The following is a 17442-nucleotide window of genomic DNA, read 5'->3' on the forward strand; positions in this document are numbered from 1 at the left end:
ATGGAGGAATCCTAAATCCTTGATATCAAATTCAGTAGTAAGAGCACTAATAACTTGTTGAATTGCACTAGACGCACTCCCAGTGATAATAATATCATCCACATAGAGAAGAAGTATCACAATCACAGGACCAATATGTTTAACAAACAAAGAGGAATCAAAGTAGGTGGTTTCAAACCCCACAGTAGAAAGAAACTGAGTAAACCGATCATTCCAAGCCCTGGGCGCTTGTTTAAGTCCATAGAGTGATTTATGCAACTTGCACACGAGATGAGGATGATTGGAATCTTCAAAACCTGGAGGTTGAGACATATAAACCTCCTCTTGGAGAATGCCATGCAAAAAAGCATTTTTGACATCTAATTGTCGCAGAGACCAATTGAAATGTGCAGCAAGAGCAAGAACTAACCTGACAGTTATAGGTTTCACAACAGGACTAAACGTCTCCCCATAGTCCAATCCAGGTTCTTGACTGAAACCTTTAGCAACCAACCTTGCTTTATGTCTAGCAATAGAGCCATCGAAGTGTCTCTTGACCTTAAAAATCCATTTACAGCCCACCAGATTCTTGTTTGCTGGTAATGAAACTAGACTCCAAGTGCTTTGAGCATGTAAAGCATTCACTTCTTCTTTCATGGCTTGTAACCACACTGGAATTTTGACAGCAGACTTGTAACTAGATGGTTCAACCAAGGACATATCAACACCTCTCAAGTCCTGAATACTAGCTGAAAAGGCCTTCTTCCTAAGAATCCCACTCTTGCTTCTAGTCTGTATTGGATGTAAATTAAGGGGAGGAATAGACAAGACCACTTGCAAATTATCAGGAATAAAACCATGAGATTCTAAACCAGAAGTAACGCTGATATCAGGTGCCACAGGAAACAGAGGAGAGGCGTGGAGTGGAGCAGCAATGGACTGGGAATGAGCAGAGACGACATAAGGGACAGGTGTATGGGTATGTGGAGGAGGAGATGGAGAAGCTGGGATGGTTGGGACAATTACATTTTCTGGAGTTACTATAGGCACAGGACAAATGGAAGGCTGGCAAGGTGATGGTGATGTTAGTGTGTTTGAATGTGTAGACAATAAATCTGGATATGGAAATTGTTGTTCATCAAATATAACATGCCTAGAGATAAACAATCTCATTGTATGTACATGATAACACAAATAGCCTTTATATTTTGTGGCATATCCAAGAAACACATATTTTGTAGTTTTAGCCTGCAATTTGGTGCTATTATAAGGTTTGAGGAGAGGAAAACAAGCACATTCAAAAATTCATAGATGATTAAGACTTGGAGATGAGACGAATAACATCTCAAAAGGGGAGCTATGATGAAGAACAACAGTAGGCATACGATTGATTAAATATGTGGCTGTTTGACAAGCATAGGACCAAAACTGAGATGGTAATTTGGTTGTTTGTAACAAGGTGATAGTAGTTTCAATGATATGTGTATGTTTCCTCTCAGCTACCCCATTTTGTTCAGGAGTATATGGACATGAGAGGTGATGAGAAATGCCTCTATCAAGGAGAAAATTCTTTAATCTAGTGCTGGTATATTCTCCCCCCCCATCAGTTTGAAGAGTTTTAATGGTGGATGTAAATTGATTAACAACAAAGGAATAAAACAGAACAAAAGTAGAGAACAAATCAAACTTGTTTACTAAAGGAAAAATCCAGCAATATCTGGTACATTCATCAACAAAGATGGTGTAGTATCGATAACCATCAACCGATGGACAAGGTGCAGGACCCCACAAATCAGTATGTATAGTTTCGAAAGGAATTACAGACTTATTGACATGTTGTAGAAAAGGTGGTTTGCTAAACTTTCCTTCAAGACATGGATGACACATTATAGGTGAGGTGGTTTTGGGAACATGCACATTAGCTTTATGTAACATCATAGAGACAATGTTATTTGTAGGATGACCTAACCTATGATGCCACAGATTGGACTGAACAAGTTGACCAAGAAAAACCTGAGCTGGATATGGCTGCTGGGAATTTGAAGGTGAGAAGGAGTGGATAGGATACAATCCATTACTGCACAACCCCTTGTAAATGATCTTCCCTGTGGCTTTGTCCTGAATCCAAAAACAGAAGGCATCAAATATAAGCCAACAATTATTGTCAAGGCAAAGTCGATGGACTGACAAGAGATTCTGAGTGAGTTGAGGAACACAAAGCACATAATTCAATTTAATTGGAGAAAGTGATGAAGTAATGGTAGAATGACCAATATGAGACACTGTCAAACCTTCACCATTGGCAGTGTGAATCATTTCATTTATTGGATACGGTGAGGTCAGCGACGGATTGCCCAAATCAGCTGTCATATGGTTGGTGGCACCAGAATCTGTTAACCACACTTGTGAAGGACCTGAAGAACATGAGGATGGAGAGGCAGAGTTAAGCCCCGTGTGCATGGCTTGCATAGGGGGCTGTTAGGTTGCTCTGTGTTATGCTGATGTGACTGATACATGTTGAGAAGAAGCTGGAGACGAATTATACTGCAAGTTCTGTGGTGGCAGATGATAATAAGGTTGTGGAGAATAAGAAGCATTGGTGTGCACCCCAATGTAATTAGGACCCTTATCATTATAGAAGCAATACTAGGTGGAATGATTACTTCTTCCACAAATGTGACATTTTGTATGTTGAGGAGACAAATTTCCACAAAATGGAGCAGTGTGGCCCTCAGAGTTGTATAATTGACAAATTGGAAGCATTGATGCAGGAGGAGTTTGAAATTGCTGACCAGGAGATGAACCAAGAACTCCCGAATTAGAGTTGGGAAACACATGTGGCAGGTGAGAAAATGTAGGTCTAGAAGCATAAAATCTAGATCCCTGAGTGAAGCGGCCTCTACCCCTGTGCTTATTCCTATTATAGGACTGAAAGCCTCTATTATTCACCTGAGATTGACCATGATTTAGAGAGAAACTTTGTGACTGAAAAGGAGCCCCTCGTGTGGAACCTGTATTGGCAGCCATAGCTGTCATAAGAGGATTATGAACTGAAGTGTCAACAATCACTTCTTCTGCAAGTAACTGTGATCTAAAGTCTTTCAATGAGATCACACTTTCACGCCCTCTAATAACACATCTAAATGTGTTATATTCAGCTGGTAGACCATTCAAAGCAAGAATAACAATATCTTCATCTGCAAAGAAGACCCCAGCTGCAGAAAGGTAGTCCCTAGCCTCTTTAATTCGATGAAGGTATTGTGAAATTGAATCTAACCCCTTTTTAATTGTTTGCAGATTGGATTTCATTTGAAAAATGCTAGTCCTAGATACAGTGGAGAATTGTTCCTTGAACCTAGTCCACAAATCCTTAGAACTTATACTACCAATTGCACAGGACATAGCAATAGGTGATAATGTGGCAGTGATCAATTGCATAATAGCTCGGTCATGCATTTTCCATACTATATACTCATCAGTAGGGGAAGAAGAAGTAATACCAGATTCATCAGAGTTTGAGTCATGTTAAAGAGGTGGACAAGGGAGCAAACCATCAACATACCCCATAATTCCATTGCTTTCAAGCAACAGCTGCAGCTGAAAGTTCTAATTGAGGTAGTTCGAATCATCAAGTTTGACATTAACTGATGTAGAAATAGAGGGAATAAGGGTTGTAATTGAAGATTGAAGTAGTTGAAGTTGTGAAGCAGTCACCATCGTGATTCTTGGATCAATATGTGAATGAGACAATATACCAAACACTTGTTGTGCACAATTCAGAAAAATTACCAGTCATGAAATGAAGATTAACACGAACCACTAGAAACTTCAAATCTAAGCAGAACTGCAGAGCAAGAACAGAGTTGAAGTAGAGGTAACAGAGAATGCGAAAGCAATAGAGGATCAAGAATTTCAAGCGTGAGCAGCAATGTGCTCTGATACCATGTTAATCTTTAGAAAACAGAGACTACAAGCTTGTATATTACTATAATCAGATAGAGAGTAGATAGAGAGAAGTGAAGAGACTAAATGAATTCCTTTTGTTTATTCAACTTAACCTCAGTCACACGAGATAATTGTTTATATAGTTGTAGTTAACAAACTAACAACCTTCAGCTAACAAACTAACTGCCTGCTATATTATGATTATGACAAGTGTCACAATCTAAAGTAATATACTCTAACAGATAGCAGAGCGAAAATATTTTATTTCTTGTAATTCTTATAATTATATTTGGCTTATATAACGAAACTTATATAAAATATATATTTTTTTAATTTCTTGTAATTTTTATAATTATATTTGACTTGTATTTTTTGTTTTCTAGGAAACATATATTGCTGCAATGGTTAAAAAACATGAAGAATACGCTTTCCTGTATACTCTCCACGATCCTTAATTGTGGTTGGAGGATAGAGAAACTAATGGACTCGATAGGAATTGGGTTTATAGGATTTGTATGGCATCAACTAGAGAAATGAGGTCGGATTTTATTGCGCACACAACAATCCAACCCAAGCTAGTCAACGCTGGAATTTGTAGCAATGGTCCTAAAACAGGTCAAAAAGCGAGTAGCCAAATTTGTTTAACGATATATTTATTATTGTAAAATTATTTTTTGAAAGAATATTAAAATTAATAAAATTTTGGTGTTCAATAAAATTATTATTGTGATTTTCGTTATTGTTTTCATTAACAACTAAATAATTCAAAAACAATTACTGAAATTCTGATGAAATCACCGGTTAATTAGAAAAAACAAATTTGTCAATGATTTTGTCAACAATATATAGCTGCCATTTCATTGAAAAGTTACAAAGTGGTTCAAAAGTTTCAGAAATTTTTTTATGGAATTAGCTATGGAAATTTTGTCGTGACTCGTGGGATTTCATCGACTATTCGTTCAACAATGTTTAGGTATTTGCCAATGAAATTAGCATTGTTGTTTATGGAATTTTTTTTCTTTTTGGTGACAATAGCATGTCGTTATTTATATTGGCATTACAAATTACTGACAGAAATGCTGAAGGATAGCAAATCTCCGAAAAGAGTTTTTCTAACAATGTTTTTTCGACGACATGTTTTTGTCAGTAAAGCAAATCTAACTGTCGAAGATATAAATTGTTGAATCTAACTGTCGAAGATGTAAATTGTTAATGGAATGGTGTTTACAAGCTAATAGAATACTCCACCAGCGTTTACAAATTTCTTCTGGTGGGGCAATTTAATGGATTATTAAAAGGAATAAACATCCAAACAAACATGCATTTAAAAAAAAAAAACAGTTTGAGTGCTGTAACAGGATCAAATGCAGTGAATATTAGATAAAGAATGAAGACATCTTAATAATAATGAAGTGATGCATGACAGGATGCCACAAGATCTTACCCATCTCCAATATACCATGTATGACAGAATGTAAAGATGCATGCTCAAGCTTTTAAACAACGTATCATTCATAGGAAAACAACAACACATAGCATAATAATAATAATATATATAAAAAAAACAATTACCAAGCCTAGTTCTAGGGTCCCCAGTGGAGTCGTCATCCTGTTGCACCCTTGCGCGGAGCGCGGCGTTGCGGCGACCATCCCCGGGAGCGGGGAATTGATTTCGGGTTTTTTGTTTTTGTGAATAAAAGAGTCGCCACCTAGTATTATGGTCACTAGGAAACCTAACTGCTCTTTCAGAGATTCTAAGGCAAGGTACTGGTTACGTAAAGGGAAGGTATTAGCACCCCTAGTACCATGCTGCAAAAGTCTTATTTCCTTATCCAGCGTGGTGGAATTCCTGTCATTTTCTGATGATCCAGTCCCTCTTTTTTTTTTTTTTTTTTAATTCCTCCAACGAAACCGATTCACTTTCCAAAGTTTGAAATTTGTATTTAATTAATGTGATAAATCCTTAAAACATTAAAACGGGCCCCTCCAATCAAGACGTGAAAAAATCAGGCTGGAATCCTTCTTGCAGCAGGATTCTCTACTTTCACACTAGATATTCAAAAGGGAATATCTTGAGCTTCTGATATCGAAATCAGGGGATTCAAAAACCTAAATTCATCCACGCGTACAAGTCTACAACTTTCATGAAGGATTCAAAGTGAGATAAATTCGTTTTGAAGAACAGAATATGGCTGAAATCTGGTTGGTCAAAAGGATCTCCTGATCTGATTCAGGAAACTGACAATGCCGAGCATCCCAATCTGACTGGGAATCTGCCATAAGAAGCAGTGAGCCCTAAAGGTATAGGCCAATTCTTTAAGATGTCATGAGTGACAGAATATAGCTGCGATGGTCAGATATTGCACAAACTATGTGTTGGGGTGGTCTAGTTTGTAGTGGGTGATTGATTTGTGATAAAATTGGGGAGGGAGGGTTGTTGTGCTGTTTGTTGCAGAGAAAAATAGAGGACGAAGAAGAAATGGGAAGATGGAGAGCGAAGGGTTGCTTATTAGGTCATAGATTAAATATTACAGATGGACTTAATCGACGTATTTAAATCTGCCGGTATTCTGTCTATAAAAATAACACGTCATCGTACTTTTTGGAGTTTTTTCATTCCTTATTTTTCTACTGTTATTCCTTCGGTATATACCGAGATAATATTTGCATCGGTGTCTACAAATGGATATTGTGAGAGCATATTCAATCGGAAAAATTTCATGCAATCTACCGATACCAATGCAAAATAAGATTACTATTCAGTTCTACATGACAGGTAAAATAAGATTAGATGACTATATAATTATATAGACCTTAAGCCAGCTAGCTCCGATATAAGTTTGAAATACTAAGAACGTTTTTAGTGATTTCCATATAGACTTCACAGTTGCATTATTTTAACACAATTAAGATTGTAAGCACTTGGTGAAAGTGGACAATATTAAGAACGAGCTAGAAAACCATATCAACAGGACAATCATAAAAAACTTCCATTCAATTAACCACCCAGGACCGGTAACATTTTGTCACCTAACAATCTTTAGTTCTGGACAAGAGACATTTTCACCGGAGTTCTTTGATAAAGCCTTGTGACAGGAGACATGCACACCCAGTCCTGTTAACTTAATGGAAAAGTTTCATGTTGGAAAGAGTATTATAAACAGAATGTTGGCATATGACGGATAATGTCAAATGTTTTGAGGACTTGGTTTCATCACTGACATCATAGAACGAGCAACTACTGAGTCTTCGTCGCCTTCATTTAGGACTAATTCAATGACTCCACTCTATAAATAGCCTTGCATCCTCGCTAGATATCTCACCCCTCTCCACAAGAAAGATCGGTATAGAATCTGATGGAAGGACTCAAGTTTGTACTAGTTTTCGTCGTCCTGGCCTTGGCTTCTTCATTTGCCTCTGCCTCTGATCCTGGTCCGCTTCAGGACTTCTGTGTTGCCATCAAAGAAACCGATGGTGGTATGTGCTTAGTTTTTAAGTGTTTCGTTAAGAGTTTTTGTCAGGAGTTACATGATAATATCACGCATCCTGTATATATTCTAGTTATCTATTAATTGACTGACTTTTTACGGGCATCAAAAATGCCATTCTCATGCATGCAGTGTTTGTGAACGGAAAGTTCTGCAAGGACCCAGAGCAAGTTGCTGCAAACGATTTCTTCTTTCCTGGACTCAACGTTCCTCGGGACACTTCCAGTCCAGTTGGTTCAAATGTCACTGCTGTCAATGTTGCTCAAATTCCAGGACTCAACACTCTTGGCATATCCTTCGCTCGCATTGATTTTGCACCACATGGTGGCCTGAACCCACCCCACACTCACCCTCGTGCCACTGAGATCCTAGTAGTGGTGGAGGGTACCCTCTATGTTGGTTTTGTCACATCTAACTTAGCTAACGGAGATAATCGCCTAATCACCAAGGTCTTAAATCCGGGAGATGTTTTTGTGTTCCCAGTCGGACTCATTCATTTCCAGCTCAATGTGGGAAAAACCAACGCCGTTGCATTCGCCAGTTTAAGCAGCCAGAACCCTGGTGTGATTACAATTGCAAAGGCAGTGTTTGGAGCAGATCCACCCATTAATCCTAATGTTCTAACCAAGGCCTTCCAAGTGGACAAGAAGGTAGTCGACTATCTTCAGAAACAACTCTGGACGGACAACAACAATTAGAAGAACACATTTATATAGAAGACATATATGAAGCTGTAGCCTCATGTTTGGCATGTATTCTTCATTACAACGTATCTCTTTCATTTTTATCATCCTAAATAAATAGGTTTCAACAAATTTGAATAAGGTCTTTGAGACCATTTTTTTCACTTTTGTTTTTTCTTGTTTTGAGGACTTCTTTCCACTTTTAATAAAGTATCTTTTCATATATCTTATTGTTACTTAGAATCCTAAGATGTTACTAGGATCACACCTCACACTTTTACCGGGATCACACCAGGGTAAAAAGAAATAAAAAAAATAATTTAAAATCTCCAACCAACCATAAATCAGAAAAGCATGTGAAGAAAATGCTAAAAACAAAAATAAGAAAAAGTCAAAGCCAAAAGGATGTCTCGTCAAGAAAAATTCTTAAATAAGAAGGACCATGTGACAAGATTGATCCTGAAGTGATCCTAGTCATCTAAACTTTTTAAACACCTATTGAGCACATAAAATCCTTTCTTTTTTATAGACCAGAACCATAGCCAGTGTTACATGCTTGTAAAAGTTCTTTCTAATTATAAAAAAGGAAACTACGAAGAAGGATAATCAATGATCTTAAACAATACAAACAATTATTTGAAACTAAATCATGATTTGTATTAGAATTCTATTCATTATTATCATGATAGGTGGCAGTCCCTAAAATGCTTTTTTTCCAAAAACAAATTTGCGCTCATCAGAACATGCTAAGGCAAGATACCAACCTTTGACTCCCTCTAAAATACCACTCTTCACTTTACAAGGCATATCTTAATTGCCAGTGTGATTGAGAGACAAGTGTTAAAGGAAAAAAATCTGGAGAATTAAGAGCTCGCACAGCTGGGTTAAAAGCTTCTACCTTTGCAATCTCTACCAAGCGTCCGTATTCATCCTTATCCACATTCTGGAAGTGAGCTATTAACTTGCTCACCTCATTCATAGTGCAATTCAGGTTCTTGATTGGCGATAGCTTCTTAGCATCACTTCTAGGGTAGTGTCCTTCAGTCAATTGTGACAGTTCAGAATTTTTCCCATATTCTATGATGGAAAATTCAGCAGTGGTGGTCATTTCGTTCACAAGTCCTGGAATTAAAGATGCCTTGGGGTTAGACTTGTTTTGATGCAAAAGATATTATGGAGCATATACCCAGAGGATAGGTTCTAGTTTCTTTATGTGAGACACAAGGTAGGTTTACTACTTGGTCTCTAAAGAGGGTCTCTTGCTGTCCCAGTGATCACCCTTGTAACAGATAGTGGGATGGCGCATGTACCAATCACTGTCAGTATAAACACTGAGCAAATTAAAGAGTTGGGGTTTACACACCCTTAAACCTTGACTCAATTCATAAGGCAAGCTTCTAGTCCCCCACTTAACTTAAAGTTTAATGTGTGTGCCTTCAAAAAGATAATAATAATGAAGTGATGCATGACAGGATGCCACAAGATCTTACCCATCTCCAATATACCATGTATGACATAATGTAAAGATGCATGCTCAAGCTTTTAAACAACGTATCATTCATAGGAAAACAACAACACATAGCATAATAATAATAATATAAAAAAAAACAATTACCAAGCCTAGTCCTAGGGTTCCCAGTGGAGTCGTCATCCTGTTGCACCCTTGCGCGGAGCGCGGCGTCGCGGCGACCATCCCCGGGAGCAGGGAATTGATTTCGGGTTTTTTGTTTTTGTGAATAAAAGAGTCGCCACCTAGTATTATGGTCACTAGGAAACCTAACTGCTCTTTCAGAGATTCTAAGGCAAGGTACTGGTTACGTAAAGGGAAGGTATTAGCACCCCTAGTACCATGCTGCAAAAGTCTTATTTCCTTATCCAGCGTGGTGGAATTCCTGTCATTTTCTGATGATCCAGTCCCTCTTTTTTTTTTTTTTAATTCCTCCAACGAAACCGATTCACTTTCCAAAGTTTGAAATTTGTATTTAATTAATGTGATAAATCCTTAAAACATTAAAACAGGCCCTCCAATCAAGACGTGAAAAAATCGGGCTGGAATCCTTCTTGCAGCAGGATTCTCTGCTTTCACACTAGATATTCAAAAGGGAATATCTTGAGCTTCTGATATCGAAATCAGGGGATTCAAAAACCTAAATTCATCCACGCGTACAAGTCTACAACTTTCATGAAGGATTCAAAGTGAGATAAATTCGTTTTGAAGAACAGAATATGGCTGAAATCTGGTTGGTCAAAAGGATCTCCTGATCTGATTCAGGAAACTGACAATGCCGAGCATCCCAATCTGACTGGGAATCTGCCATAAGAAGCAGTGAGCCCTAAAGGTATAGGCCAATTCTTTAAGATGTTATGAGTGACAGAATATAGCTGCGATGGTCAGATATTGCACAAACTATGTGTTGGGGTGGTCTAGTTTGTAGTGGGTGATTGAGTTGTGATAAAATTGGGGAGGGAGTGTTGTTGTGCTGTTTGTTGCAGAGAAAAATAGAGGACGAAGAAGAAATGGGAAGATGGAGAGCGAAGGGTTGCTTATTAGGTCATAGATTAAATATTACAGATGGACTTAATCGACGTATTTAAATCTGCCGGTATTCTGTCTATAAAAATAACACGTCATCGTACTTTTTGGAGTTTTTTCATTCCTTATTTTTCTACTGTTATTCCTTCGGTATATACCGAGATAATATTTGCATCGGTGTCTACAAATGGATATTGTGAGAGCATATTCAATCGGAAAAATTTCATGCAATCTACCGATACCAATGCAAAATAAGATTACTATTCAGTTCTACATGACAGGTAAAATAAGATTAGATGACTATGTAATTATATAGACCTTAAGCCAGCTAGCTCCGATATAAGTTTGAAATATTAAGAACGTTTTTAGTGATTTCCATATAGACTTCACAGTTGCATTATTTTAACACAAGATTGTAAGCACTTGGTGAAAGTGGACAATATTAAGAACGAGCTAGAAAACCATATCAACAGGACAATCATAAAAAACTTCCATTCAATTAACCACCCAGGACCGGTAACATTTTGTCACCTAACAATCTTTAGTTCTGGACAAGAGACATTTTCACCGGAGTTCTTTGATAAAGCCTTGTGACAGGAGACATGCACACCCAGTCCTGTTAACTTAATGGAAAAGTTTCATGTTGGAAAGAGTATTATAAACAGAATGTTGGCATATGACGGATAATGTCAAATGTTTTGAGGACTTGGTTTCATCACTGACATCATAGAACGAGCAACTACTGAGTCTTCGTCGCCTTCATTTAGGACTAATTCAATGACTCCACTCTATAAATAGCCTTGCATCCTCGCTAGATATCTCACCCCTCTCCACAAGAAAGATCGGTATAGAATCTGATGGAAGGACTCAAGTTTGTACTAGTTTTCGTCGTCCTGGCCTTGGCTTCTTCATTTTCCTCTGCCTCTGATCCTGGTCCGCTTCAGGACTTCTGTGTTGCCATCAAAGAAACCGACGGTGGTATGTGCTTAGTTTTTAAGTGTTTCGTTAAGAGTTTTTGTCAGGAGTTACATGATAATATCACGCATCCTGTATATATTCTAGTTATCTATTAATTGACTGACTTTTTACGGGCATCAAAAATGCCTTTCTCATGCATGCAGTGTTTGTGAACGGAAAGTTCTGCAAGGACCCAGAGCAAGTTGCTGCAAACGATTTCTTCTTTCCTGGACTCAACGTTCCTCGGGACACTTCCAGTCCAGTTGGTTCAAATGTCACTGCTGTCAATGTTGCTCAAATTCCAGGACTCAACACTCTTGGCATATCCTTTGCTCGCATTGATTTTGCACCACATGGTGGCCTGAACCCACCCCACACTCACCCTCGTGCCACTGAGATCCTAGTAGTGGTGGAGGGTACCCTCTATGTTGGTTTTGTCACATCTAACTTAGCTAACGGAGATAATCGCCTAATCACCAAGGTCTTAAATCCGGGAGATGTTTTTGTGTTCCCAGTCGGACTCATTCATTTCCAGCTCAATGTGGGAAAAACCAACGCCGTTGCATTCGCCAGTTTAAGCAGCCAGAACCCTGGTGTGATTACAATTGCAAAGGCAGTGTTTGGAGCAGATCCACCCATTAATCCTAATGTTCTAACCAAGGCCTTCCAAGTGGACAAGAAGGTAGTCGACTATCTTCAGAAACAACTCTGGACGGACAACAACAATTAGAAGAACACATTTATATAGAAGACATATATGAAGCTGTAGCCTCATGCATGTTTGGCATGTATTCTTCATTACAACGTATCTCTTTCATTTTTATCATCCTAAATAAATAGGTTTCAACAAATTTGAATAAGGTCTTTGAGACCATTTTTTTCACTTTTTTTTTTCTTGTTTTGAGGACTTCATTCCACTTTTAATAAAGTATCTTTTCATATATCTTATTGTTACTTAGAATCGTAAGATGTTACTAGGATCACACCTCACACTTTTACCGGGATCACACCAGGGTAAAAAGAAATAAAAAAAATAATTTAAAATCTCCAACCAACCATAAATCAGAAAAGCATGTGAAGAAAATGCTAAAAACAAAAATAAGAAAAAGTCAAAGCCAAAAGGATGTCTCGTCAAGAAAAATTCTTAAATAAGAAGGACCATGTGACAAGATTGATCCTGAAGTGATCCTAGTCATCTAAACTTTTTAAACACCTATTGAGCACATAAAATCCTTTCTTTTTTAAAGACCAGAACCATAGCCAGTGTTACATGCTTGTAAAAGTTCTTTCTAATTATAAAAAAGGAAACTACGAAGAAGGATAATCAATGATCTTAAACAATACAAACAATTATTTGAAACTAAATCATGATTTGTATTTGAATTCTATTCATTATTATCATGATAGGTGGCAGTCCCTAAAATGCTTTTTTTCCAAAAACAAATTTGCACTCATCAGAACATGCTAATGCAAGATACCAACCTTTGACTCCCTCTAAAATACCACTCTTCACTTTACAAGGCATATCTTAATTGCCAGTGTGATTGAGAGACAAGTGTTAAAGGAAAAAAATCTAGAGAATTAAGAGCTCGCACAGCTGGGTTAAAAGCTTCTACCTTTGCAATCTCTACCAAGCGTCCGTATTCATCCTTATCCACATTCTGGAAGTGAGCTATTAACTTGCTCACCTCATTCATAGTGCAATTCAGGTTCTTGATTGGCGATAGCTTCTTAGCATCACTTCTAGGGTAGTGTCCTTCAGTCAATTGTGACAGTTCAGAATTTTTCCCATATTCTATGATGGAAAATTCAGCAGTGGTGGTCATTTCGTTCACAAGTCCTGGAATTAAAGATGCCTTGGGGTTAGACTTGTTTTGATGCAAAAGATATTATGGAGCATATACCCAGAGGATAGGTTCTAGTTTCTTTATGTGAGACACAGGGTAGGTTTACTACTTGGTCTCTAAAGAGGGTCTCTTGTTGTCCCAGTGATCACCCTTGTAACAGATAGTGGGATGGCGCATGTACCAATCACTGTCAGTATAAACACTGAGCAAATTAAAGAGTTGGGGTTTACACACCCTTAAACCTTGACTCAATTCATAAGGCAAGCTTCTAGTCCCCCACTTAACTTAAAGTTTAATGTGTGTGCCTTCAAAAAGATAATAATAATGAAGTGATGCATGACAGGATGCCACAAGATCTTACCCATCTCCAATATACCATGTATGACATAATGTAAAGATGCATGCTCAAGCTTTTAAACAACGTATCATTCATAGGAAAACAACAACACATAGCATAATAATAACAATATAAAAAAAAAACAATTACCAAGCCTAGTCCTAGGGTCCCCAGTGGAGTCGTCATCCTGTTGCACCCTTGCGCGGAGCGCGGCGTCGCGGCGACCATCCCCGGGAGCGGGGAATTGATTTCGGGTTTTTTGTTTTTGTGAATAAAAGAGTCGCCACCTAGTATTATGGTCACTAGGAAACCTAACTGCTCTTTCAGAGATTCTAAGGCAAGGTACTGGTTACGTAAAGGGAAGGTATTATCACCCCTAGTACCATGCTGCAAAAGTCTTATTTCCTTATCCAGCGTGGTGGAATTCCTGTCATTTTCTGATGATCCAGTCCCTCTTTTTTTTTTTTTTAATTCCTCCAACGAAACCGATTCACTTTCCAAAGTTTGAAATTTGTATTTAATTAATGTGATAAATCCTTAAAACATTAAAACGGGCCCCTCCAATCAAGACGTGAAAAAATCGGGCTGGAATCCTTCTTGCAGCAGGATTCTCTGCTTTCACACTAGATATTCAAAAGGGAATATCTTGAGCTTCTGATATCGAAATCAGGGGATTCAAAAACCTAAATTCATCCACGCGTACAAGTCTACAACTTTCATGAAGGATTCAAAGTGAGATAAATTCGTTTTGAAGAACAGAATATGGCTGAAATCTGGTTGGTCAAAAGGATCTCCTGATCTGATTCAGGAAACTGACAATGCCGAGCATCCCAATCTGACTGGGAATCTGCCATAAGAAGCAGTGAGCCCTAAAGGTATAGGCCAATTCTTTAAGATGTCATGAGTGACAGAATATAGCTGCGATGGTCAGATATTGCACAAACTATGTGTTGGGGTGGTCTAGTTTGTAGTGGGTGATTGAGTTGTGATAAAATTGGGGAGGGAGGGTTGTTGTGCTGTTTGTTGCAGAGAAAAATAGAGGACGAAGAAGAAATGGGAAGATGGAGAGCGAAGGGTTGCTTATTAGGTCATAGATTAAATATTACAGATGGACTTAATCGACGTATTTAAATCTGCCGGTATTCTGTCTATAAAAATAACACGTCATCGTACTTTTTGGAGTTTTTTCATTCCTTATTTTTCTACTGTTATTCCTTCGGTATATACCGAGATAATATTTGCATCGGTGTCTACAAATGGATATTGTGAGAGCATATTCAATCGGAAAAATTTCATGCAATCTACCGATACCAATGCAAAATAAGATTACTATTCAGTTCTACATGACAGGTAAAATAAGATTAGATGACTATATAATTATATAGACCTTAAGCCAGCTAGCTCCGATATAAGTTTGAAATACTAAGAACGTTTTTAGTGATTTCCATATAGACTTCACAGTTGCATTATTTTAACACAAGATTGTAAGCACTTGGTGAAAGTGGACAATATTAAGAACGAGCTAGAAAACCATATCAACAGGACAATCATAAAAAACTTCCATTCAATTAACCACCCAGGACCGGTAACATTTTGTCACCTAACAATCTTTAGTTCTGGACAAGAGACATTTTCACCGGAGTTCTTTGATAAAGCCTTGTGACAGGAGACATGCACACCCAGTCCTGTTAACTTAATGGAAAAGTTTCATGTTGGAAAGAGTATTATAAACAGAATGTTGGCATATGACGGATAATGTCAAATGTTTTGAGGACTTGGTTTCATCACTGACATCATAGAACGAGCAACTACTGAGTCTTCGTCGCCTTCATTTAGGACTAATTCAATGACTCCACTCTATAAATAGCCTTGCATCCTCGCTAGATATCTCACCCCTCTCCACAAGAAAGATCGGTATAGAATCTGATGGAAGGACTCAAGTTTGTACTAGTTTTCGTCGTCCTGGCCTTGGCTTCTTCATTTGCCTCTGCCTCTGATCCTGGTCCGCTTCAGGACTTCTGTGTTGCCATCAAAGAAACCGATGGTGGTATGTGCTTAGTTTTTAAGTGTTTCGTTAAGAGTTTTTGTCAGGAGTGACATGATAATATCACGCATCCTGTATATATTCTAGTTATCTATTAATTGACTGACTTTTTACGGGCATCAAAAATGCCTTTCTCATGCATGCAGTGTTTGTGAACGGAAAGTTCTGCAAGGACCCAGAGCAAGTTGCTGCAAACGATTTCTTCTTTCCTGGACTCAACGTTCCTCGGGACACTTCCAGTCCAGTTGGTTCAAATGTCACTGCTGTCAATGTTGCTCAAATTCCAGGACTCAACACTCTTGGCATATCCTTCGCTCGCATTGATTTTGCACCACATGGTGGCCTGAACCCACCCCACACTCACCCTCGTGCCATTGAGATCCTAGTAGTGGTGGAGGGTACCCTCTATGTTGGTTTTGTCACATCTAACTTAGCTAACGGAGATAATCGCCTAATCACCAAGGTCTTAAATCCGGGGGATGTTTTTGTGTTCCCAGTCGGACTCATTCATTTCCAGCTCAATGTGGGAAAAACCAACGCCGTTGCATTCGCCAGTTTAAGCAGCCAGAACCCTGGTGTGATTACAATTGCAAAGGCAGTGTTTGGATCAGATCCACCCATTAATCCCAATGTTCTAACCAAGGCCTTCCAAGTGGACAAGAAGGTAGTCGACTATCTTCAGAAACAACTCTGGACGGACAACAACAATTAGAAGAACACATTTATATAGAAGACATATATGAAGCTGTAGCCTCATGTTTGGCACGTTTTCTTCATTACTACGTACCGCTTTCATTTTTATTATCCTAAATAAATAGGTTTCTGCTCCTGTCTTTTTGTGCTCGGTTTGGTAATGATATAAAAAGCGGAAGAATTGCAGTTATCGTACTATTTCTAAATACTAACGAAAGCCCATGGAATAATGTTGGCCTTCGGGTTCATTTCAAAACAACCAAAATGAATGGGCCGAAACCCAAATCGATTTTGCCATCCTTTTAAAAGGGATTCGATGTCCAATACGCGTGTTCAAAATAACAAGGATCCTTTTAAAAGGGATTCGATGTCAGGATTTAAATTTTATGAATAACCAAATAGAAAGATAAATTTAAAAGAAAACACATAATAAAGATAATATTTCATAAGAAAGGATGTCGTGAGGGCGCCGTCAATCTTCCCTTAAGCATAACTAACCCCTTACCTGAGTCTCTGGAACCAGTGCACATTTTAAGATCCCTAGTTTGCTTGATTTCTTTGTGGTGACTCCAATTTTCCATGATAGTTATTTGTTCCCCATCGAGATGTCCATCGACGTGCGACAAAATGATGACTTTGCTGGGAGCTTCAGGGTTGAGCCTTTACTTGTATATTCTCTCTTGCTTTTTCGTTTTGATTGCTATGTTATTTTCTTGATTTTTTTGTAAATATTTTTATTTGTTGGTATTTATTTTTAGCACTATTCATTTTGTTCATATTATTTCATTGTTGTGTTCACATGCTAGTTTAGGTATATTTTGAAAATCAAATTAGAACAATAGAAAAAATATATCTTTTTACTAATTTTAGTTAATTTTAATTGCTGTCATCATTTCTATTATTTTTATTTAAGTGTTTTTATGTGTTAAAAAACCA

General features: G+C 38.0%; 3 protein-coding genes across 3 annotated transcripts; all 3 read left to right on the forward strand.

Annotated features, from left to right (window-relative positions):
• Nucleotides 1-7259: 7259 nt before the first annotated feature.
• On the forward strand, nt 7260-8156 carry LOC133669062 (germin-like protein subfamily 1 member 16). The gene is made up of 2 exons (XM_062089072.1): nt 7260-7401; nt 7545-8156. Exons 1-2 carry the CDS (start codon nt 7281-7283, stop codon nt 8108-8110), a joined length of 687 nt encoding a protein of 228 aa, XP_061945056.1. The 5' UTR covers nt 7260-7280; the 3' UTR covers nt 8111-8156.
• Nucleotides 8157-11485: 3329 nt separating this feature from the next.
• On the forward strand, nt 11486-12315 carry LOC133669117 (germin-like protein subfamily 1 member 16). The gene is made up of 2 exons (XM_062089142.1): nt 11486-11606; nt 11750-12315. The coding sequence occupies exons 1-2, from the start codon at nt 11486-11488 to the stop codon at nt 12313-12315; spliced, it is 687 nt and encodes a 228-aa protein (XP_061945126.1).
• Nucleotides 12316-15680: 3365 nt separating this feature from the next.
• On the forward strand, nt 15681-16560 carry LOC133669100 (germin-like protein subfamily 1 member 16). Its single transcript, XM_062089120.1, has 2 exons — nt 15681-15816; nt 15960-16560. The coding sequence occupies exons 1-2, from the start codon at nt 15696-15698 to the stop codon at nt 16523-16525; spliced, it is 687 nt and encodes a 228-aa protein (XP_061945104.1). The 5' UTR covers nt 15681-15695; the 3' UTR covers nt 16526-16560.
• Nucleotides 16561-17442: the final 882 nt, after the last annotated feature.

The sequence above is a fragment of the Populus nigra genome, chromosome 12 (genome assembly GCF_951802175.1).
Source record: "Populus nigra chromosome 12, ddPopNigr1.1, whole genome shotgun sequence".
Taxonomy (NCBI): domain Eukaryota; kingdom Viridiplantae; phylum Streptophyta; class Magnoliopsida; order Malpighiales; family Salicaceae; genus Populus; species Populus nigra.

Coding starts and splice junctions, on each gene's coding strand:
- LOC133669062 (XM_062089072.1), top strand. CDS start 7,281: ATGGAAGGACTCAAGTTTGTACTAGTTTTCGTCGTCCTGGCCTTGGCT. Junction 7,402..7,544: donor CATCAAAGAAACCGATGGTG/GTATGTGCTTAG, acceptor TCATGCATGCAG/TGTTTGTGAACGGAAAGTTC.
- LOC133669100 (XM_062089120.1), top strand. CDS start 15,696: ATGGAAGGACTCAAGTTTGTACTAGTTTTCGTCGTCCTGGCCTTGGCT. Junction 15,817..15,959: donor CATCAAAGAAACCGATGGTG/GTATGTGCTTAG, acceptor TCATGCATGCAG/TGTTTGTGAACGGAAAGTTC.
- LOC133669117 (XM_062089142.1), top strand. CDS start 11,486: ATGGAAGGACTCAAGTTTGTACTAGTTTTCGTCGTCCTGGCCTTGGCT. Junction 11,607..11,749: donor CATCAAAGAAACCGACGGTG/GTATGTGCTTAG, acceptor TCATGCATGCAG/TGTTTGTGAACGGAAAGTTC.